General features: G+C 31.1%; 3 protein-coding genes across 6 annotated transcripts; 2 read left to right on the top strand and 1 right to left on the bottom strand.

Moving 5' to 3' along the window:
• The first annotated feature begins 1,432 nt into the window (after nt 1–1,432).
• LOC106762606 (L-ascorbate oxidase homolog) lies at nt 1,433–7,628 on the top strand. The gene is made up of 8 exons (XM_014646608.2): nt 1,433–1,705; nt 1,846–1,955; nt 3,577–3,847; nt 5,894–5,996; nt 6,093–6,438; nt 6,530–6,895; nt 6,977–7,055; nt 7,155–7,628. Exons 1-8 carry the CDS (start codon nt 1,553–1,555, stop codon nt 7,365–7,367), a joined length of 1,641 nt encoding a protein of 546 aa, XP_014502094.1. The 5' UTR covers nt 1,433–1,552; the 3' UTR covers nt 7,368–7,628.
• A 1,418-nt stretch (nt 7,629–9,046) lies between these two features.
• Nucleotides 9,047–14,220, top strand: LOC106762546 (enoyl-CoA hydratase 2, peroxisomal). 4 transcript variants are annotated; one of them, XM_014646517.2, is made up of 12 exons: nt 9,050–9,165; nt 9,248–9,313; nt 9,416–9,438; nt 9,563–9,668; nt 10,176–10,246; nt 10,431–10,503; nt 11,113–11,152; nt 11,313–11,385; nt 11,740–11,890; nt 13,307–13,377; nt 13,614–13,787; nt 13,898–14,220. In XM_014646517.2, the coding sequence occupies exons 2-12, from the start codon at nt 9,257–9,259 to the stop codon at nt 13,983–13,985; spliced, it is 927 nt and encodes a 308-aa protein (XP_014502003.1). In that variant the 5' UTR covers nt 9,050–9,165; nt 9,248–9,256; the 3' UTR covers nt 13,986–14,220. The 4 variants fall into 4 exon arrangements, with proteins under 4 accessions (XP_014502005.1, XP_014502003.1, XP_014502004.1 ...); XM_014646518.2 differs by having other exon boundaries at nt 9,057–9,155; XM_014646519.2 differs by lacking the exon at nt 13,898–14,220 and having other exon boundaries at nt 9,047–9,165; nt 13,624–13,782.
• Nucleotides 14,221–15,125: 905 nt separating this feature from the next.
• Nucleotides 15,126–21,355, bottom strand: LOC106762535 (prolyl endopeptidase). Its single transcript, XM_014646505.2, has 12 exons — nt 21,109–21,355; nt 20,725–20,944; nt 20,441–20,641; nt 20,274–20,344; nt 19,489–19,651; nt 18,064–18,657; nt 17,527–17,907; nt 17,361–17,436; nt 17,219–17,282; nt 16,060–16,195; nt 15,702–15,815; nt 15,126–15,620 (listed from the first exon to the last, which is right to left on the bottom strand). The coding sequence occupies exons 1-12, from the start codon at nt 21,216–21,218 to the stop codon at nt 15,555–15,557; spliced, it is 2,196 nt and encodes a 731-aa protein (XP_014501991.1). The 5' UTR covers nt 21,219–21,355; the 3' UTR covers nt 15,126–15,554.
• Nucleotides 21,356–25,158: the final 3,803 nt, after the last annotated feature.

The raw sequence follows: 25,158 nt of genomic DNA, 5'->3' as shown, positions 1-25,158 counted from the left end.
GTGAAAAAGAAATATTAATATTATATAATTATGTTTAATGTGAGCATCAACTAAAGTCTCGGAATACATTAAATTATAATTTTTATAATTAATTTAATATTTAAGTTAAAGTTAAACAATAATTAATATCAGACTATAAATGGTAACGTTAAAGTTTTGTTTGATAAAGTTAGTGGGAAAGGTAACTGAAGAACAATTTATAGTAATTATTAAATCAAAATTATTATTAAATAATCATATATTTTAAAAATTTTAAATTATGTTTTTTTTTTTAATTTTAAACTTTAATAATCTAACATCTTAAATTGAATTTCAATTAAATATTCTTCTAAACTATAATTAAATAATTCAAACAATAAAAATTAAGTGAAAAATTAAATCAATATTTTAAAAAGGTATGACACAAATAATAATCTGAAAATCACATTTATGGATTTGAACATTAGAATTTTTTGTTATTATTTTAAGGTATGAAATGGAGAACGTACACATTTTAAAACATTGATCTAATTAGTTGATTGAAACAAGAAAAAACGCTCCATTTTTTTATATATTTTTGAAATTTAAAAATGTAATAATAATAATTAAATAAAAAAGAATAATTTACAATAAATTGTGCTACTATACAATATAGGTGGTTTATAATATCTTACCAAGTTAAAGCATGTGTGATTAGTTTCAAATGAACATGGATTAGAATTTTCATAATTTAAAAAATAAAAATAAATATTATACCAATTGAATTAGTTAATTTTATAGCAAATACAAATTAATTTCGTGCACCATTGTAAAACCTATATTCTGTAAAACAAAAGAAAAATCCATTTTTATAAATTTAAAAAACCGTAAAAAATTTTGTCATTCCAAGCAAACAAACATATGATGAAGTAACAAACAAATTTCTCTGTGACAGATTGACATAAGTAATTAAAGAGCACACACAAACAGAGTAACAAAAACAAACCAAAGCGGTGATCTAAACCAAACAGGACCGCAATTTAAAAGAGGAAATTGCTTAGGACTATTACAATGCACATGTCTTATTAATTTTTCGGTTTAGAACATCCTCGGTAAGTAATTATTCATATGTTTGATTGGAGGGAAAAAAAACCAAAAATTAGACATAAATTTGAATGAAAAAAGTTTCAAAAGTATGATTAATTCCCTATTCGTTTGAAGTTTGAACACATCATGTGTGAATCTTGAATGTCCACAAAGGAACCCATGTGGAAGACAAAACAAAACTGCATGGTTCAAAAATAATTAAGGTAGTGTGTGAGGACCCACCACCGACACATGCATCCAATTTCCACCCTCTAAAACAAAACCCTTTACTTTTTACATCTACCCAAATTCCCTTCAATTTTTTTCCCTCTTTTATGTTTTAACCTTTTTCAATTTTCATGTATATATATAGACACACACATGCATCACTCCCTCTCTGTATCGCACCTAAATGTGAGCCATCCCTAATCATTTCTGACCCTTCCCTTTCCCTTTAAACTCTGTCTGTCCCTTCATACACTGTGTTGATAACTAAGAAAGTGCAAAAATGCATCTCAAATTGATGGGAAGAGCCTCTGTTGCTGTTCTTCTCTTATCTCTTCTTGCTATTTCTCACTTTTCTGTGGCCGAAGATCCCTACAGATTCTTCAACTGGAATGTCACTTATGGCGACATTTTTCCTCTTGGTGTTCGCCAAAGGGTATGTCTCAGTCTCAACCTTTTCTGTCACATTTCTTCACACTCTTTTTCTTGTCTTTTACCATCATCAATATTGATTTGGATCATAAACATGGTTTTGGATCATAGTGAGTAATTGACAAATTGATAAATAAAATATAGGGAATCTTAATCAACGGACAATTCCCAGGTCCAGATATTCATTCTGTTACCAACGACAACCTCATCATCAATGTCTTCAACAGTTTGGATGAACCTTTTCTTCTTTCCTGGTAACTCTCCTTAGCTCCCTGATTATTCTTTGTTTGAACATTTGTGTTTTGTGTTGTGTTATTAATTAAGATTAAAGAGTGTGGTTGTCTGAGATTTTTCTAAAATATAAAAGAAAAATGTTGATGTTCTTGATGTCGTGATGCTGGGGTCGGTTGCACTTTTATTTAGACGCTTTGGCTGTTTATTGAGTCATCAGAGTCTTGCTAGAAAGTGGAACCACTGAAATCTGGCATGTGCTGCATCGAATGTGTGTGGAAGCGGTTCCAGATCTAGCTTCTTTCTCTTGGAAATATACTAATGAAAAAAGGAAAAATGTTTTAAAAACGTTAAAAAAATGATCATATTATCTTTGTGAAAAGGACAAAGCCATGTGATTGAGACACTGCGGTGCAATGTCTCAGGGGAGAGGACTTATTAATATCTTTTTAGTGTTTAATAATGTTTTATATGATAAAAATATATATAAAAAATTCCTTAGAAATATATTTATAATTTTTAATTCTATATTTTTTTTTTCTCGTCCAGTCAAAGTGGACTGGAAAACCCTTGTCATCACAGCCTCACATTCGTGTCAAACTTATGATTTCTCTAGAAGAAACTAGGAAAAGTGGCCCCATATTACAAACTTTATGTTCTTAAATAAATTTAAATTAATAGAAGAAAATGTTTTGTAAAATAAACGTGTAAAGGAAAGTTTCCGGAATTAGTGTTGAGTTTTCGCAAAGGAAGCGCTTTATAAAATAATGAAGTTATTAAATAAGAATAGAAGTGAATACGTTTTAATTAAGTCTACAAAGTATATTTATGAAGTTATTAAATAGTAATCGAAGTGAATACGTTTTAATTAACTAAAGTATATTTGATAAAGAAAAATTCACTGTATCCATTCATTTAAGTTTGTATCTGCCTAAATTTATATTTGAAAAGCGAAAGTTCTCTTTCATCAATTTTGTATATATAATACTTCATATAAATTGCGGTTTGGATTGTTTCAACGGAGAAGAATCTCGAGAACTACATTTAGACATAAATCTTGACTTTTGTATTTTACATTTCTCTAATTACTTGTCTTTTGTAATGAAATAAATTATTTTTTATTAAATATAAACTTTATTATATAATTTCTTATATTCTATAATTATATAATTCTTAATATTTAATGTTATATGATTTTTAATATTTTAATATTCTAAAGAAGAAAAGTTAGATTTAATAAATAATCTTAGGAAAAACAATATTACTATAAAAAAACAGAGAATGTATTAATGTGATGGCGCGTTTATCTTTTTGTAATTAATGGAAGACAACCATTACAAAGATGTTCCCTAAAAAAAAGCTATTAATGTGATGGTCCTTTTTTCCTTTGTGAATCCAGTGACGTGTTACCTACTGCAACTTTGTTTCCTAAAATCACGAGCACGTGCTTCCCTTACCTTTACTTTTTTTAATCCTTCACTCAGTATTATTTTGAAGTAAATTTAACTTCCATAATTCGCAATAATAAAATGACTTTTAGTGTAGATTTTATTTTTTACTAAACAAATAGAAATTATTGTTAAATTGTTAAAAAGAAAATTTTGATTTTTGTTAAAGAAATAAATAGCGAAAATAATGATGCAGGAACGGGATTCAGCAGAGAAGAAACTCGTTCGAAGATGGTGTTTTTGGAACAACATGTCCGATTCCACCAGGGAAGAATTTCACTTACATTCTTCAAGTGAAGGATCAAATTGGAAGTTTTTATTACTTTCCATCTCTTGCGTTTCACAAAGCTGCCGGTGGTTTTGGTGGCATTAGGATTCTGAGCAGACCAAGGATTCCGGTGCCATTTCCCGATCCCGCCGGCGATTACACTGTTCTCATTGGAGATTGGTTCAAGTCCAACCACACGGTAACGATTCCTTTTCTCATCCTATCAAATTCAATATTATTAACTACTTTTCACAATTAATACATCTAATGTAAAAATATTCAATCCTTCTGCACTTTTAGGAATTTTAGAGACTTTTCATTTTTATTTATTACCAAACTCAACATGTTATCGTAGTATTTAATTAATTTAAAGAAACGTTTATTTGATTAGTCGAAACTAAACAATATATAATACTATAAATAAAATTTATTATTATTTTATTACAGTAAAAGAATAGAAGCTTATTATATTTTCAGTAATGTAAAGTGATAGATTAAATAAATAAAGTAAAAATAGAGAAATTTAGAACTGTTTAGATTAAAATTAAAAAAATTAAAAAGTGAAATATATTTGTTTAGTATTATAAAAGTCTAAACATTAGTAAAAAATTAACCATACGTTTAATTATATCGTGAACAATGATTATTTAATGTAATTATAAGTAAATAAAAAATTACAATGTAATTGATTATATTCACATATTTTAATGTTTGTGATATTATTAATTAAATTTTAAAATATAATTGATTATATATATATATATAAATAAATATCTGTATTTATGTAGCTGTTATTTACCTTTGTTTTTTTTTTCAATATTTGTATTTCTCAAATTTTAATTTTTTTATTTATTTCTTCACTCTTTTAACTTTTTTTTTTCCTTGAGGAAGAGACAATTTTCCGCACCCTTAGCTTAGAAGCAAGGGATTATCCCAACCTACATAAAGCAAAAACATTCATCACCCTGTCTTTCTTGGAGTGAAGGGCAAGGAAAAATTTATTTACTATTATTATAAGGTTAGAGTAACTTTTAATGTTTTTAAATATGATATGCATTAAATTAAAAGTAAAAGTTTTAAGTTAATTTAGTTCAAGTATTGATTCTAAAAGTAAATAGTATTTTTTTTAATGTGGGTAAAAAATTAACTCATATATATTCGAATAACTGTATGCTAAGTTATAAATATCAGACAGAACTCGTGAAGAGTCATAAATAGCTGACATGCATGACTGCGTTGACTTTGATGGGTGGGAGCTCCTAGCCCTCCCACGCATTGCGTGTTAATAAATATTCATTCATCACATTTTGAAAATCTCAAAGTTGACATCACAATTTTTGGATTGTGTGATAATAGACAACCTCTTCATTCGGTCACTGAAAATTGACAAGTGCTGATATTGTAAAACCCAATAATTTAAAAGTGGTTGGAGAAATCGAATCAAATTAATCTATTTAAATATTTCATTGTTATTTAATTATTATTAATACGTATTTTATATTTAAATATATTTTTTATTTTTATGAATTATAGTTTAATTGAATTCAAACATAGCTGTTATCTAGGAATCCAACGGCAGCTAAGTAGGAAATTTGATGGGGACTTAACCACTAAACGTAAGTCACCATAATCGAAGAAAAGATAAAAGGACAATAGGAAAAAGAATAAAGTGTTTAATAAATATCAAGCGAATAATTAGTTTCTTATCACTTGTATTTCTAATAGAAATTAAAGATACTATTAATATGATAAAAATATTTTATGATTAGTGTTTTTAATAGAGAAACTTTGTTCTAATAATGTCCCCTTGGATACTTCGTACATAAATAAAATAGCCTTAAAGTAATTGCTTACAAGATTTTAAAACTTTTGAATTATTGATGATATAGTTTATTTAATTTAAACACTTTTATTTGTATGAATAAATATTCTACTTATCTATCTGTTTATCTGTCAAGAATTTGGAAAAATTGCTAATTGTAATTAAATTAAACCAAGTTTGTTTTTCTCTCTCTCTTTTACTAAATTTGTAGAGAGTGATTGGGTCGATGCCATTGTGTATTTGATTCAGCTTTAACAAAGTACAAGCTTTTTTCATGTAAAAAAAAAGTGGTAGTTTTTGAAATAATTATTTATATGTTTTTGGGATAACTTTTTTAAAAATCTACAAACTTGTTATATGTAGAATGGTTTGCAATTTAACTTGAATGATGAAGAAATAAACCATGTTTTGGATTATATGCAGACTCTGAAAGCTCATCTTGATAACGGCAAGAAGCTTCCTTTCCCCGATGGAATACTTATCAATGGTCGTGGACCTAATGGGGTGACTTTCAACGTTGAACAAGGTACGCTAATAAACCCTTGATACTTGAAAAAAATAAAATAAAACTTAGGATAATCACGATACATTAAAATATTTGTGTTCATGATGTTCACAACAGGAAAAACTTACAGACTCAGAATATCAAATGTGGGGCTGCAACACTCCCTTAACTTTCGCATTCAGAATCACAAAATGAAGCTGGTGGAAGTGGAAGGAACGCACACTGTACAAACTACGTACTCCTCTCTTGATGTTCATGTGGGACAATCTTATTCAGTGTTGGTAACTGCAGATCAACCTGCTCAAGACTATTACATTGTGGCTTCCTCACGATTCTCCTCCAAGGTTCTCACCACCACTGCAGTTCTTCGCTATAGCAACTCTGCAGGCCCAGTATCAGGCCCACCCCCTGGTGGACCTACGATCCAGATTGATTGGTCCTTGAATCAGGCCCGCTCAATCAGGTATTTTGTTGCACAAATCATAAAGATATTTAAGTTGGTAGTATAATTATTTGAGCAGTGCTAGTTTTAACTCTGAAACATTATTATTCAGGACAAACCTTACAGCAAGTGGACCAAGACCGAACCCGCAAGGATCGTATCATTACGGTCTGATAAACACGAGCAGGACCATCGTACTAGCGAGTTCTGCTGGTCAAGTGAACGGGAAACAAAGATACGCACTGAACAGCGTGTCTTATGTTGCCCCAGACACCCCTCTCAAGCTCGCAGATTACTTCAAAATCTCTGGCGTTTTCCGCCCCGGAAGCATATCTGACAGACCCACTGGTGGTGGCATCTACCTTGACACATCCGTTTTACAAACTGACTTCAGAGCTTTTGTGGAAATTGTCTTCCAAAACAACGAGAACATCGTTCAAAGCTATCATCTCGATGGCTACTCTTTCTTTGTCGTTGGGTAAGCTCTTGCAACTTTGCATACTCAAATTTAATTAACCAGAATATGTTTTTACTAAAATATGTAAAACCATTTATGCAGCATGGATGGGGGACAGTGGACACCTGCTAGCAGGAACCAGTACAATCTCCACGATGCGGTTTCACGTTGTACAACACAGGTGAGGATGAGCCATGTTCTTTTGTGTGGCGCAACATAACAATGTTGTTGTTGATGTATTTTGCTTCTGACTACTTCAATGGTGGTTGATTTTGTTCAGGTATATCCAATGTCATGGACTGCTATTTATGTTGCCCTTGACAACGTGGGAATGTGGAATTTGAGGTCTGAGTTTTGGGCACGACAATACCTTGGGCAACAGTTATATGTGCGCGTTTATACATCGTCAACCTCAATCAGAGACGAGTTTCCTGTTCCAAAGAATGCAATTCTTTGTGGCAGGGCGAGTGGTAGACACACGCGACCACTCTGAAGGGTCCAACCTGGTAGAAGATGCATTCTAGTTTTAGAATATAAAGAGTAGTTATTTATGCTATGCTCAAGTGACATGATGAATATGAATGATTTTACTCCTAAATGACCCCAGCTCGAGGTCACATTAATTCTTTTCCAGAGAGATAGAGAGAGAAATATGTGTTATCTCGGATTTTACTTGTGTTATTGTTCTTGAGGCGAATCTGATTGCAGAAAGTCTGCTTTTATTACAACTTGGCTTGGCAGGTTCTATCATTCATTTCATTGTTGTGCCGTTCTGGATGCTTTTAATTTCAATTGCTACATACACAATTTTAACATTGATAAACAAATTGATGTCGTATTTAGCTGTGATTTCAAAAGTTTTATTAATGTTGTGCATTAAATTAATGTTTTACACTTTAAAAACAATTTTAGGATGTTTTAAGAAAGACTTTTATAATTTCATTCAATTCTTTTCCATTTTAACAGATTTTGGGAATAGAAAAGGAAGTACAAGTTTTACACTAAATAAAACTTATAAATTTATTATAATAAAAAAATTTATTGAAAATTATGTCAATCATCCGTGAGTGAATTGATTTCATATTTTATTGATGTTTTTTTGTTTGTTATTATAAATTTATTATAATAAAGTTTTGAATTGAAAATGATGTTAATTTTTTATAAGTGAATTGTCTTGGTATTTTATTGGTGTCGTATGTTTTCAAGAATTTTTTTTAAGATTCATTTATTAGTTTTGATGAATTACATGTTTTGGCCATGGTGTTAGTCTTTGCTTGAGTAATAATTGATCGGTGGAAATTATGCTGATTGAGCCTGTTTTGGAAATTTCTTTATTGTATTTTTAATTATTGTATTTGTGTATTTATCTTATTGTCTAGGTCCTTCATCTTCTAGCGAGATTAATTATAGTTTTCTTGAGTAGATGTGTTTTTGATGATAATGTGTCATAAAATAAAACTTATAATAACGAGAAAAAGAAAAACGAAAGAAGGGAATAAAAGAGAGTGAAGATTCATTTTCTATATATTGTTTTTTGAAAAAAAAGAATCCTATTTGTAACAAAAAGGATATAATTAAGGAATATGAATGACTAAATCAATCATACGACTGTAAAAATCAATGCATAATCAATTATTAATAAAATTAATTTTTTAAATAACTTTGATTTATGGTGTTAATATTAATAACATTTCATATTTTATTATTGATTTATTTTAATTTGCTTACAATTCCATGTCAATTTTATATTTTAAAGTTTTCTCACTTATTTCTTTCTTATTCTCTTGTATGTTATTATTCACCACTGCCATAACTATTTGCTACAACTTATAATAAGAACTTTGTTAATAGAAAAGATGACATCTGTAACCATCTCAATGTTTCAAACTGTTAACATTAAGGTAACTTTCGCTTCAATAGAACAGAAAAACTACATGAAGTATTTTTTATTAGTCATCCTTAAAGGCATACTCCAGAAATTAAAAACAAAAAATATTTGAATAAATAATCAGCCAAATTATTTATCCAAATATTTGCCAAAACCTATTCACAAAAGCAAAAATTAATGAAAAAAATTATTTTTAATTTTAAAATACTATATCCAAATTTGAACACGATACCTTCGAACTTCACTTGATTTTTTATCTCTAATTATTATGCACTGCGCAATACAAACACGTCACCGTACATGTCTAAATACATTGTACCAATGAACGTAACCAATTTATTAATCGCTTACTTTTCTTTCTTCCATCGATGTTCTTGTGAAAGAAATTGTTAGGTCATTTAATGTAATTTCGCATCTAATATCTCAATATTAATTATATTTATCGATTCTGAGCTTAATTTTGTGTCTCAACTCAATCATTGAAGGTGAGAGAGATGGCGAATGCATCACAGTTCGACCCAGAGCTTGCGATTTCTCACAAATTCCCTGATGTAATTTTCCTATCCCTGTTTTTTTTTCTTTTTCATTTACTACTTTTTATTTTCTTTGCGCCGAACTGAATTATGAATTCTGAATTTCTGTTATCTCTGCAGACTACATACTCCTATACCGAAAGGTGAGGCGTTTTGTAAGTCAATCTTTTCAAGAGAATTTGATATTCAAATGCGCATATTCTTGCAATTTAGTTTGACGTAAAAGGAGAATGTGGGAGTGAAAATGCTCTGATACGTGTTGAACAGGGATGCAGCACTTTATGCCTTAGGTGTAGGAGTGTGTTTATCAGATGCTGTTGACACTGATGAGCTTAAATATGTTTACAATGAAAATGGTCAGGAGTTTATCAAGGTATAATTTGTTTTAAAACTGCTATCAGCTAATGTTTAGTTTAACCTATTTTTTCCCCAATGAATGTGCCTTTGTTGATCACACATAGTGAGCTTGTGGGAGAAGGTTTGAGTTTTTTTCTCGCATGATATATCCTTAATAAAGGGCGACAGGGTGGAGGGTTAGTTCTATAACTGGTTTAAGGGTTAAAACTCTTTGCAGTCTCAATGAAAAGTTGAAGACCATCGTTACCAAAATAAAGAAATAATGACGATTAGCTTATTTCTTCACCAATGGCAACTCCAAAAATATTGCTAAGAATTCACTTTGGTGTTTACCAGAAGATGGTTGGAAGTATATTAGTTTTTTTCTTTTCTGGTGCACTTAGTAAATGATCAATTTAACACAACTTACTTTGACCCCAACTCAGTGAAGACTAAGATTTTGCTATTAGTTCATTTCTGTTTAGGCAGTCTCAGGTGACATATAGTAATACTTTCTATTCACGCATCATTTTCTGTTTTATAGGTATTGCCTACATTTGCAACTTTGCTTATACGTAATTCTGGGGCAAGTAGTTTCATTCTTCCTGGCTTGGAGTGAGTTCTGCTTACTACTTTCAATGTCTCTGCCTGTACTTCATGTACTGTTTACATACAATCCCTTAGCTTTTATTGTATTGTTGAATGTATAATTTCTTCAATTTTAGCTTCCATATTCTTTATGTTGATCTTCTTGTTTCTCTGTCTAGATACTTAAAAAGTAAAACTTTGTGTGTGGTAGATATGATCCCCGGCTTCTGCTTCATGGACAGCAATACATAGAATTATACAAACCTTTTCCTTCCAGCTGTCAGGTAAGCCTTTTTCATTAGAAATTGACATTCCGGACATATAGATTGAATGGTCCATGTATTGTTCCTATTTTGGCTCAATATACCAACACATCCGATGATATTAGCTGAAAATCAAGTTAACGGTGGATGTGAATGAAATTTTACTCGATCAATTATTAGAGCACATAGAATTTCATCTTCAGAATGGACACTGAATTTCAAGTATCTGAGAGTGACATAATTTTTACCCATAGTTGAAATAGCTATGTTAGCTTGGTGACATTTTATTCCAATGCAACGTACAGTAAGAAAACTTATAGAATAACACATTTACTTGAAAACAATGGCCTTTTGATTTTTGTTTAGTTTAATTGGAGAAAAAAAGAACATACGCGAGTAACAGTTGAAGAATCAATTCTGTATATATCTGATATTTCAGTTGTTTTGGATTAACTTTAACATGAGCAGACCTCTAATTTCTCCCTATCTCCCTCAGGATCTTTAAAATTGTGATACTAAAAATAGTTCTTCGTGATTTTCATCAGCATGCTAAGGTTTACTTTATCTATTATTACAATTTTCTCTCTAATTCTTTGTGGATAGAATCATGATATATTATTCTTGTTACAGATACACAATAAAATCAGTCTTGCAGGATTACATGATAAAGGTTGAATATCAAAAACTGCTTATACTTAGTGATTTCTTGTGTGTGTGTGGGTGGGTGTTTATTTTGCAGTCTCACTTTCACATCCTTGGAAAATGTATATCTTTATGCACGTTTATTAATTTTTTTTTCCCCCTTAAAGATTGGATGTCTTTAATTTCAGGTAAAGCAGCAATTTTGGAGATTGAAACAAAAAGCTATGAGAAAGATTCTGGTGATTTATTATGCATGAACAGGTAAGTTGTTAGGCATGGAGGTAATGAGAGGGTTAGGAAGAAATTTAAAAGGTAAAAGTAGTAAAGTTTTTAGTTGTTAGGGGGGAGACTTTCCTGGAAAGTCTATATATTGTTATCTTTTGGGATGTTGAGGGACAGTTTCTTGGAGTTGATGTTTTTGACAGGGAGAACCTTTGGAAGTTTCAGCTTATATTGTGTGTAAAGTGAAAGTGAATAATACACTGCAAGGCTTTATCTTTGCTTCTTTTTCTGTCTTTGTTCTTTCATCACTATTTCTAGCTTCCTAACATAATACTGAAAACATTCTTTATAATGCTTTGTTATCATCACACTCAACTATCATGTTGCTTGCAGGACAACTGTCTTTCTACGTGGTGCTGGTGGCTTCTCAAAGTCATCTAAGCCATTTTCTTATACAAACTACCCTTCGAATCAGACTTCAGCTGTGAAAATTCCTGAAAGTATACCATTTTCGGTGTTTGAGGATCGTACCCAACCATCTCAGGCATGTTATAATTATGTAATATAGTTTGGAACACATTGGATTTTTCATTAATCACCCTGCATCCCTTTTTTGGCCCTTCCATCATTTACTTGTATATTCTCTCTTATTTTCTCAGACATTTGGAATGCGATTTAGGATATGTATCTTCAATTCTGAATCAACTTATCCACCTACAATGATCCCTTTAATATAAATTGCATGATATGTTTTTCCATGCATCTAAACATTGACGTTGATTCAGCATGTCAGCTTCTAGCCATGTGCCTTAGATATTTTATTGTTCATGTCTTTGGCTACATCAGTCATTCAAATGCCCTGAACTGTAATGATTGCAGTGAAGCAATAGATGGAATCAGTCAATTGAGCTAATGGAACAATGTGATATGTACTTTAAAAGTCCAACTTATACCAAATGATTTTGAATTTTGAAAAGGAATTCCATTGTACCTCGCATTTTTAATGTCTAAAAAAGGATTAATATTTCATGCAGGTTTGCATGTAAGATTCTATTTCTTTGGTTATGGTAGTTTTGCACACACTATTAAATCTGTCTTTCATTAACACATATTCCATAACCTGTATGCTGTCAATGCAATTTTTTAGCAGACAGAAGTTACATATAGTTCTATATCTTGCTAATAATTTATCCAACCGATTAATTACTGGTGGCTTACAGTGATGGTTTGACAGATAGTCTTCCAGAAGCTGAGGTGTCCTGGGAAGAAAACTTGGGTGGTCATGGGTTTTCCGTGGTCAGGTTGTTTAGGAGTGTTTTGGCTTTTTGGGTATGGTATGTTAGTGTACTGGAGGTTGGGGTAACTTGGAAAGAGAGTTGACCTCTGCATGGTACCAGTGATCTGGGTTCTGTGGCTTACAGGTGTTAGGACTCTGACATTAGAGATATCATATTTCATGTTTCATAAGAACTAGGGACATAAGAACTAGGTAGCTTTTCTCCAAACTACTTTTTTATTTTTATTCATTAAAAGCGAGCTTACATTTCAGAGCTTCTATTAAAAGAATGTTTAACCTAACTCCTTTAAGAAGAGAAACCTAAAACTTCTGCCAAATATTGTGTCAGAATAAGGATAGGACATGAGAAGTGTATGTGTTAGAAGAAATAAAAACTGATAGGATGGTTAAGGAGGTTTGATGTTCAATCGATACACTCAGTTGGCTGAGGGGGTGCGGGTGGGGGTAATTAGGACTCAAGTGTTGAACGCACAACAATTGTAAGTGAAGAAAGTGCGAGTATTATTATCCTATCTTCCATTCTTCTCTCTTTACTGTCTATTCTTCACTACTCTAGTTCTCTGTTGAGATTCTTGAATCCATGGAACCCGAACACATCTTTGAAAACTTTTGATGACTCTTTAGAAATTCTACACAGATTCTGAATGTTCTTCACTTTGGCAGGCATTGCTCTATAGGCTATCTGGTGACCATAATCCTCTGCATTCAGATCCCATCATTGCGAAGGTTGCCGGGTTAGTACTCTATCCTGTATTCTGAATGCCGGCAGAGTGTCAAATACTTTAAATTTCTAAGTAGATTGCTTCGCTTTCCCCCTTTTCCCAGTTGAAGCTGGGCTTTGTGCTTAAGTGAATGAGAATTTTCCTCCCCTTTCAGCCATGGAACTTTTCATTGACTTGTTAATTTTCCTTCATATGTTGCATTCAATCGTTCGGCTGATCTAATTCTGATTTTTAACTTATTGCCAAAGATTCTCGCAGCCAATATTGCATGGACTGTGCACATTAGGATTTGCAGTTAGGGCAATCATCAAATGCATATGCAGAGGAGATCAAGATTTGATAAAAAGCATAGCGGGCAGATTTCTTCTGCATGTCTACCCTGGTGAAACTCTGGTTACTGAGATGTGGCTTGAAGGCTTAAGGTTGAATCAGTCTGCTTCATTCATAACCTTTTTTTTCTTGCATTATCCACTTACAACTATTAAAAAATCTTGGGGAATTGCTATAGTGATTGAAAATTGAAATTGTGCAGGGTAATTTATCGGACTAAGGTGAAAGAGCGCAAGCGAACAGTCCTTTCTGGCTTCGTAGATCTGCGTGGTTTAACTTCATCACTGTGAAAGAATTCAATTATGTGTTCAATAATATTGTGTAGGTTCATAATACTGGCAGAGGGTTTGCCATTAAGAATCTGTCCAATAAACTAATGATGCATTTTAGACAGATGATTAAAATTTAAAAATGGGTATTTATGTAGAATAGTAAGGTGTTTTTTGCATGAACTTAACATGTAGGTGGAATTGATTGAATATAAAACAGTTCGTAACTGGAAATTAGTTGTAATATTACCTCTCACTTCATTCGTGCCACTGTTCTAACATTCATAGTCGTCTAAGCTTTTGCCTGTTTAAAGAAATAATGGTGTTTTAGTATTTTTTATAACTTTTATTTTTTTTCATATGGCTTTGAGCTTTTTATTCTGAATTTAAGAAAAATGAACTTGAATATGATTTCAGTTAAAAAAGCATTATCGTCTTTTAATTGCGATTTTTTTTATCTCGTCGACCGACCTTTTTGTTACGATTCCCTTATTTTTTTCAGCCATGCGAGGGTTTTTTTATTTGTGTTTCAAAATTTATTAGCTTTTAAGTGACTCTTATATAACAAAAAGCTATTTATCAAGCAATACTAAGTGGCAAAAATTCTCATTTTAAGAATGTGTGGATCTTTAAATCTAAATCATATAATTACGAATGATGGTCAAGATGAAAAATATATTTGGTAATCACATGGTTACTTAAAAAATCAAGGATATTCATTTACTTTGGATCATTCAGATGTAATATAACAATTTACACTTATAGTTCATGTTTCTTATAATAATTATGTTTTTCATTGATAAAATAAAATCAGTTCTGTGTCTTCGGCGACGAAGCTGGAAAATAGAAAGTGTGTGGTATCAAACATTGACCAAGATAATATATGCTCGACGCATAGGACGACCCAAATAAGGCTCAGTTGTGGGTTTAGGGGCTGTGTAACTTTCCCTCGGTCATCAACCCCTAGTCCAAGGAACAAAATAGGAACAAAGGGATGACTCAAAAATACGTAAAAGACAATTAGACATGTTTTGTTAGATTAGTTCCAACCTTGACTGACCTTGAACTAGTCGTTTTCTTTTTCACTTGGGGTACTTTGTAGTTTTGAAGAACATAAAAATTTAAGAGTTACTTCAGGATCTTCTTAAAGTACTCGTTAAATACACTGAGGGCATCAAGTATCATTTGTCTTTACTTTTTATATGGCATTATAAACATACAACGCACAACTTTTTAAAAGCTTTTATTATGAAATAAAAACAAAAAGCTTAACATAGAGTAAAAGAGCTGCTATAATAATGACCTCAATTCCTTGCATACCGTACAAAATCCTTAAGAATGAATATCTAGGAAACAAATATTTTAGCAGACTTTAGTGAACCTAATGCCAATTAAACAATTGACAAATCCATTGGGGCGTAGTAGTAGTAACTTGCAATATAACACCCATTGACCACTTCTCTGAGAATATCGTGTTCAAGGTATTTGCTTGGAAGAAGTGAAGAACAGAGCAACAAAATGGTTTAAGGGTATCGTCTGAAAGAAATAATCCATTAAAATTGTTCTCTCTAACCTATGACCGAGTGGTTTCTATTCAATCCAATGTGCTTCTAACATTTTAGCCATAAAACTGTACCGGTCAGCAGCTTCATCAATCTGGCATATATATATCAAACTTGAGACGTGATATAACAAAACTGAGAGAAGGGAAAATCAACCAGGATCCGAAATCGTTACCATTTTCTGTGTTGGACGTCCAGCACCATGTCCAGACTTGCAGTCAATGCGACCAATTATAGGGTTTGTCTGGAGACTTTGTTCCAAACTAGTACAGAGGACATGCTGCATGGTCTGAAAAATATTGAAATCCTGGTAGTGTTAAAAGGGAAAGGAAAGAAAAAAAAAAAAAAAAGTTGCATAAACTAATTTTAGCAAACGTAGATATCTATTTTATATTTTCTTCTCCTAGAATGTTTGGAGAACATTAACTAGACCAATCTTCTAACAACTTATTTTATACTTTGCAACACAATTTTATAAATAAAAGTTAACTTGTGTTACAATCTGAATGTGAATTCATAAGAAGCAGACCAACCGCTAATAACTTCAATGTGTGCAGTGGCACAACACGATCATCATGATCAGCTGTCAACAGCATGGTTGATGGATACTGAATAGACTGATCAGTATGCTGTTCCCATGGTCTCCTCACATTATGCAGTGGAGAGTATCTACAACAGTGGATAATAGAAATAATCATTTTCAATACACAAGTTACATATCCAACATTAGGAAATCACAGGAGTTTATTAAGCAACCTATTCTACCACATTTTTTTTATTCTAACCCCTTTTACATAAAATAATATTTAGTATTTACCTTCTCTTCAAGATCCTTGTATAAAATACAGAAAAAAATTGAAAATACTAAACTTCAACAAACCAGGAAGAAAAAAAAAAAAAAAAAAAAAAAAAAAAAAAAAAAAAAAAAAAAAAAAATATATATATATATATATATATATATATATGGTGCTTGAAATGTGGGAGTTAAAAACACACCACACCAACATAGAAAATAGGAATCCCCCAACAGAACTATTAATAACTGGGGCAAAATGCATAGCTTTATGCTCTGTACCTATCAAGACAACTTCAGCTTCAGGACCAAAGAATAATATGCTCTGTGTGTGTGTGCATTCCTCTATGATAACCAACCTATCTAATGACAAAGGCACGAGGAAACAACGTCATCCTATATGAAAGTATGTCATAGATCTAAATCTATTGTAATGCCACTATCTCTTCAGTAAATCATAACTAGCTTTTCAAAACAGGAGGTGCATGTGATGTGGTCTATGTGTAGTTTATGACTTCTAAGGAAGAAAAGATGGATCAACTGGATCTGAAGTTATGTAATAAAAAATTGGTGATAGTATGATACTAGAAAAACAAAGGGTTTGTCAATAAGAAAAGTGGTGGGGTCAGGTGGTGTGCACCTAAATTATGATTAATTTATCCATGCCCGTCAAATAAGTATTTCTGAAATGCCATATTTCAACAACCTATCATCAACCCTTTTAAATTGTCTAAATGTAACCCCACCAACGTCACACTTCCACCACCATCTCCATCAGTGCACTACGTTATCATGAGATGTATGTGATTTCAAAATATTTGCCACAAAAAATAAACAAACTAAATTTTGGTGATTTCATGTTTTCATACATAGCTATTTTAAGATAGGATAAAACTTACTTGATTAGCCAATGAAACTCTTCCTCCTTTTCTGAACAACCATAATCTGAGGTCCACGCATGACCTGGATAACTAGTCTTCATCAATATGTGAAAGTTAAAAAAAAAAAAAAAAATACTGGAAAAAACAGATTTAAAGAAACCTATGGTAAATTTGTGGAACCGTAGCATGTCCATAACACCAACATGAGCTAGAGCGCAACCAAATAAATCAGGTCTCTGTACAGAGAAGTAACAATATAACAAACAGAGAGATGTTAAATGAAAAGGTACAGATGAAAAAATCAGAAGACAGCAAATGAACTGGACCTGATTTATACAAGCACCAACAAGAAGTCCACCATTGCTTCCACCTTCAATACATAACTTTTTGGGTTGAGTATAACCCGTAGATACAAGGTATTCTGCTGCGGAAATAAAGTCATCAAAGCAATTCTGCTTCCTTGCAAGCGAGCCTGCTTTGTGCCATTCCTCCCCATATTCTCCACCACCACGAATATTTGCTATGCAGAAAACAACACCTAAATGTCTTGTGATTACAATGCGACTGACACTGAAATATGGTGTAATGCTAATGTTAAAACCGCCATATCCGTATAATAAACATGGATGTGAACCATCCAAAATAATATCCTTTTTCGCAACAATGAACACTGGGATTTTGGTAGCGTCTTTACTACTCACGAAATCCTGAAATGTAGCAATTACATCAAAGAATTAGAAGAATCAAGTTGAGCAACAAGAATACTCATGCAGAATTTGATTTCAAAACTGCCAATTTAAGTAAGGTGAAACTAAAAATTAGACAAAACGAAACAGTATTATTAGAAAATATATTTTTCTTACCTGTTTAACATGAAATTCTGATCGGTCAAACCCTGGGACAACGATTTCACGAAATATCCTCATATCAGGAATCTCTGTTCCCAAGTTACACTGGTAGATGATACCAGGAGTTAAAAAACTTGTAAAGCTAATGAAAATCACACTATCTTCACGCCGCCCAGAAACTTCAGAAACTGAGCCAATGTCAATTGGTAATTGGTGCAGAAAGGAACCTGTTTTTAAGTCTCTAACTTGCAGAACATACTTTACATCACTCAAGTAACTCACTATCAGTTGGTTACCGTTTACAGCACATGCTGACTCAAGTACATCTTTTTCTGACTCTTGGACGACATCAATCCAAGTAGTTGGTTCTTTCAAATCCACTCGGACTAATTTATATTTTGGAGCATCTTTATTAGTTAAAAATGTAAACACAGTATCATCATTCGCAATGGCTTCATACTGTGCATCAAAGTTATCAATAAGTTTGACAAATGGGAGGAGGGAATTTCCATTCCGAAAGCTTTCCAGCCCATTAGGAATTTTGGATAAGTCACAGTAGTAAAGTTTATTGACTGGATCGCACCCTTCTGAAATATGGAGAAGAATATACTGCACAGTGAAAAAAGAAAACGAGAGTCATGTTCATGATAAATATAAAATCATGTTCATATAATTCAATGTACTCTAGTCAAGCAATAGATGAAAAAAAAATCATACCATACTACACTACATTTTTTTTGCTTGCAAAGTTGTGAAATTGATGACTTTTCCTACAACCTTCTCTGATGCTATGTGTCAACATAGATTCTCATTGGATATATAAAATGTACATATTAATGAGTTGCTTACCTTTTTATGATATTTAAGTAAGATTTGAAAAATAACAGAATAAAGCTCCAGGTTTGTAAGATGAGATGCTTCAAGAAAGAAAAATGCCCATTGAGCAAAAACATTTTATCATAGAAATATTTCTTACTTGCTATCATTGAAAATAAAAACAATATCGTTTTGGTCCCTATAAAAATTGTTTCATTTTAGGTCCTAAAAATTACAAAGTCATGCAGTTTTGGTCCTTTCTTGGTGAAGAACTAAGACCATATCATTTTATTTTGTTTTTATAAAAAGTATGGATTACAAATGAATACAATATTATAGAAACAAAAACTGTCCCAATTTCAAATACTAGAAACATATTTAAGCCAAATGGAAACAGGGCAAAGCAATATTATAAAGATCCAGGCTTTCTAATCAATGCTAAACCAGGTAAATAGATACCTTCTAAAAAATATGGAAGGCATGGGCATTAAACATGAAGCATCAGTAGCATTAACGTTAGAAAAATTTGCTAAGGTATTGATTGCACGTTTCTTATATTATGCGCATATAAAAACAATACAGATAATGTCACATAATTATAAAGCAATGACAAATGTAAAGCACCTGGCCATCATCAGTAACACCTCCTCCAAACGAATATTTGGGGTTTTCAGGATCTCTCCAGCACAAAATATCTTCTGATTGATCTGTACCCAGAAAATGGTAATAGAGCTGATGATGAAGGTTAGCATTTGTTTCAGTCCCAGCATGTTCTACTTCTCTATCTCTACAGTGTAAAAGCAGAGAATTAAATTCATGTTTTATGCAAGATAAACTGAATCGACCCCACTGTCATTCATCACCACGTTTGTAGAAAAATCACTCTTGACAAAGAAAAGAAAATTCAAGATTTTTTACTCTGCGTGTTTTTATAATTTGTCATGTTTGTAGTTGAAGAGCAATAGCAAATTAGGATAACCAGCTCCCGCCATCTATCTCCCTTAATGCCCAACAGATTCTATCAAATTGTAACGAACATGTGGCATTTTGAAACTCAAAAACCTCTGCAACTGATAGCATGGTTGGATTCACATTACATTATCTAGAAACTCGTTTAAATATAAACTAACGTGATTTCACGTAAACATTCTTAAGTTTACTTCAACATTAAAAAATTTATTCTGCATCCATAATTGAATATGAGTGGAAACAACTTTAAATAAAGTTTTGCATCAGGTAACAAAATTATACTGAGTTTCACTACTGAGTTGCCTTTAAATTAAAAATAAATCGCATCTTTTTCAAAATCAATTTTACTCAATTTGCAAAGTGCCATCCGAATCACTCACAGAGAAAAACCAAATCCTGTTCTTCCAGAAAAAAAAAAAATTGATAATGCGATCACTTACTTTGGTGCTGGATAGCGGCTATAAAAGAAACCTTTGTTGTCATGCGTCCAACTAATTGAGGAGAACTTTACCTGAAACATATAATATTTACCATTACAACCATCAGTAGATCATTTCTATACCTGTTTTTTTTTTTTTTTTTAATAACGGCACAACATGATACTCACCCACAGTAAAGTATCGGGCTCAACATTTCTATCGTCAATCCGCAGCACTTTTATAGTCGTCCAATCGCTACCGCTTGAACTAAGCGCATAAGCCAAGTATTTGCCATCTTCACTTACTGACAGAGTACTCAGCGACACAGTTCCGTCTTCGCTGAAGCCATTGGGATCGAGTAACACCTCTGCCTCTCCCTCCAAACTCTCCTGAAATAATTCAAAGTATAATTGAATCAGAGAAACTAAAAAACAAACAAAGCATTGAACGCTTAATAAATTAGCTATCAAACCTGCACATAAAGGATATCTTGTGGTTGAAGCCCAGTGTTGTGGTAGTAGAAGTACTTATCCGCTCGTCTAAACGGCGTGCCGTAACGAGGATGGTCAAAAAGCTTCGTTATCCCTTCCCTGAGCTTGTCTCTCGTTTCGCATTTTTGAAGAACCGAATCCGTCAGTTTAACCTGTTCCTGTACGAACTCTTTCACTTCTTCCGCATCAGGATCTTCGAGCCTTAAACCGAAACATATAAATTAGAAGAGACTAAATGCATATAAAGACATTTCGACGAAATTTGTTTCTATAATTTCCATTATAACTTTTTGGAATTAATTGAAAGTGTAGAGAAAAACTAATCCCAATAGAGCAACAATAACGATTGAATTTGATTTGAGTACCATCGGTAAGGATCGGCAATTTTGACGCCATGGTAATCTTCAACGACGGTGTCGTCTCTGCGAGCAGGAGGATATTGCAGAGAGATATTTAGGGCAGAAAGAGAAGTCATGGTAGGACGGATTAAGAACTGAAATGGCAATAGTCAACTTGGTGTGGAGCTAAATACTCCGAGATTTGGAACCAGTACTCGCTGATTCTTCGGGAATAACTAGGACTCACCCTTGCATATATCGGTGTTGATCCAAATCAAACAGAAGTCATGGTAGAAAGTTTTATATACTTTTTTTTTAATTTTATATTTGAAGTAATCACTGTTTAAAATTAAAATAATTATATTTTTTACTTTTTTAGATACCCGTGATCAAAATTTAATTATTTGATAAATTTAAGTAGTTATTTTATTTTTCTAATAACTATTTTTTAAATTTAGATGATTATTTATAATAAAAATATTTTACACTAATAAATTATATAAATCATTAATTTTTATAACTATTTATAGTAAAAATTATTTTATAATTTGATAATTTTTTATTGAAATAAAATATAAATAACACACATACACAATATTATGTTTTCACTAATTATTCCTTAAAGTATTTAAACAAAACCATTATTCATTAATAACAAATACATATTCATAATTTTATATAATATTTAATTAATAAAATTGATAATATTAAAAAAATTAATTAATTGCCATTATTTTTATAACTAGTTAATTAAAAATAAATAGTATTATTTAAATAGTGATTTCACTATCTTAAAGTGATGAATAATAAAAATCATTGGAATTCATATATAAAGTAGTATTATGTAGAAAATACATACATAAATCAATATCTAAAATTATCATAGGTATTTTTATATATAAATTTATTTGTATTTGTATTTAATTATTTAAGAGTGACACATAAACATTAAAAAACACTTAAACTTTAAATAAACATCTCACATTAATACATAAATATTGTTTACATAAATATGATTGTCAATAATATCCATTGTAATAAAAAGTCATACAAATAAGCTCTAAACATACTTAATACTAATAATCGGGATAATTATTTTGTTCATTGTGTGATTGATTTTTGTTTAAAATCATTGTTTTGACTGATTTTGTTGTTTATTATTTTGTAGTTAAAAAATTATTATCACGCAAATAAAACTTTGAAATTAATAATTCATGAGTTGAATATGTTGATCATGATTTGCCAATTGTGTTTGAAGTGGAATAAAATCTTCTGTTTGACTAAAAAATGTTTCTACATAACTAATATTAATAATAACAGCAATAATAAAATAAAAAATGAAATATTTAAATATAAATTTATTTGTTTTAAATTATAAAATATACACTGATGAACCAGTATTGTATAATAAAACAATATTGTTATACAACTAAAATTTATAATTAAACATTGAATTATATATTATATTAAAATAAAATGTGTATGCATATATCATTGTTAAAGTAAAATATAGGTATATTGGATAATATGATCCCATAAAATAAATACAACATGAAATTTATGTTATAATGTTTAAATAGAAACACGTGTAGATATAATAGATATAAACAACTTAAAAGAAATAAAAATGTTAAACAAGTATTATAATATGGAATAAGAGAAAAAAAAAAGAAGTTAAACCTAAAATATTCTAAATATAAGTAAAACGAGAATTATTTGTTATTTTTCTACTGATTGCTATACGAGAGGTTTAAAACTAAACTATCCGAATTGAAAACCAAACAAGAAAAATTTGACTGCTGGTATATTTTAATTTCTAACAGTTCATTACATATTTCAATTTATACTTATAATTTCCAGTTATTTTTATTTTTTATAAATGTAAGTAAATTGAATTTGATTGTATTTTCACTTACACAAAATTAATTTAGTATTCTGTTGTAATTTTATTAGTTAACTTTTAAAACAACAATAGTTCATTTTTTTCTTTACATAATTAATTTCAATTCAAAAAGGGATGGTTAATATATTTGTTATCTGGATAAGTTAAAAGTAATGAATGTATGTCTCTGCAATGCTTATTGTTAATTAAGTGAGGCCTTGGAAGTAACACTAATTAATTACTTCAGTTATCACAACAGGGTCACTGTCAGGTTGCATTGCACCACACATCCTTAACTCTCTTAACTCAAGTGAATAGTAACAAACACCACACATACTAAATGTTTACAGGTGAATAAGATTCAAACTATTCATATTTGATCGAGAGGAGGGTGTAAAAAGAACTAATAAAATTAAGAAAAACTATAATTGGACCAGCAGAGGGAAATTTAACGTTATTAGAATTAGGAAAACCAACCATGTTTTCTAGTAATTGTTCCACCATATTTCCAATACAGGCATGCTTCATCTGGGAGAGAGAAAAAAATGCAAAGAAAATAAGAAAAAAAATAAAAGTGAATAAAAATAATAATTTCATTTGTTATCAATGCTTCTTTATTTATCAGTCATTATTACATAATTTAAACCAATCTTTCAAAGAATACCACAAAATAATAAGAAATACATGAAAGAGAAGAAAAGAAATAATAATAGTAAAAAAAATTATTCAAGAATATTTGTGATAACATTTTTAACTATTAGTAGTTATTGGATATTCTCTATTTTTTATTTTGGACAGTTTTGTGCAAACCAGGTTTTAGTTCAGTCTTTAATAATAAAAACATTTTCATAATCTCAATATAATGAAATCAATTGAAATTAATCCATTAATTAATAAATACGAAAATTAACATCATGTGTCTTCTTCTAATTTTAGCTCTCTAAATATCATGTTACACTCATTTAATAAATTTAAAATACAACCTTACCTAACAATTTCTTTTTACTAATTTATTCCTTCTATGTTTGTATACCATAATAACTTTCCTTCCAAGAACACCAGTTTACCCAAACTCATTTCTCTCACTAAGATTTATGATTATATACTCAATGAACTTATAACAAATGATAATCAGAAAACTGATTTATGATTCTATTCCATGCTTTGTTTAAGTTTTATGCATTTTGCTGTGAGCTAAACGAAACATGTACTTCATACTTGATAAAGATATTTGACATTCAAATTCTAACCAATTTTTGACAATGAACACTTATTATAAGCCAATTAGTCTATATTTCTATTTTTTTAAACATTAAATACACAGACCAATTGACTTATAACACGGTGTGAAAAATTTGTTAAAATTTAGATGTCAAAATATCATTATCCCTTCATACTCATGTACAGTATATAAACAGTTCAACATGTTATTACCTGTTATCGATTCCTTCTTCAGATTGAGAAAGCATAGTAGTATTTTCACCTTTATGAAGTTCTACTTATTTGATTAAACATTTGGAAGGCTGTCATGTTAGAAAATACAAACCCTAAAACCTCACAAGATAAAAAGCTGTGCCTAATAATAACATCAGGGTGGAGGAGGCGAGTCGCTTTACAGGTTACAAACACACGTAACTATATTATACTTTTTCATGGTCCACTTTGCTTGGAATAAGGGCCTATTCAAACAGTACTCATTTACCTCTTCACACCATTCCTTTTCCTTAACCCTTTCAACTTGAAATATAACCTGTTTTGTATGAACAAACGGAACGGAACAGAATGGATGGTTAGAGTAAAAGATGATGAGGAAGGATTCAGAGGGTCAAAAGAGACATGTAGAGTTGTGGAGTAATAATGAGATGGTCCCATAATTAAGGCTAATTCCCAGCACTCTGCAAGGAGTACACTTGTACCAATTTAAATTCAAGGATTTAGTCGTACAAAAAGATGGCTCCAAAACACATACTATGTTAATAGGCTATGTCTACTATCAACATTGCATAACTAGCTCCTACCATAGCTGCTAGCTGTTGGGATGCAACAGCAGCGACTCAAACCTACCCCGCATCTTTGAGGGGCCAGCCACTATTTCAGACAGACTCACTCTGCTGTCGTGAATTTTTACACTACCCAATCACATTTCCTATCACATTCATCATTACCTTCCATTTCACATTTTAATACTTCATAAT

Source organism: Vigna radiata, chromosome 5 (assembly GCF_000741045.1).
Source record: "Vigna radiata var. radiata cultivar VC1973A chromosome 5, Vradiata_ver6, whole genome shotgun sequence".
NCBI classification, from domain to species: Eukaryota; Viridiplantae; Streptophyta; class Magnoliopsida; order Fabales; family Fabaceae; genus Vigna; species Vigna radiata.
The sequence above is the reverse complement of the archived record's forward strand: the minus strand, read 5'-3'. Positions and strand labels throughout refer to the sequence as shown.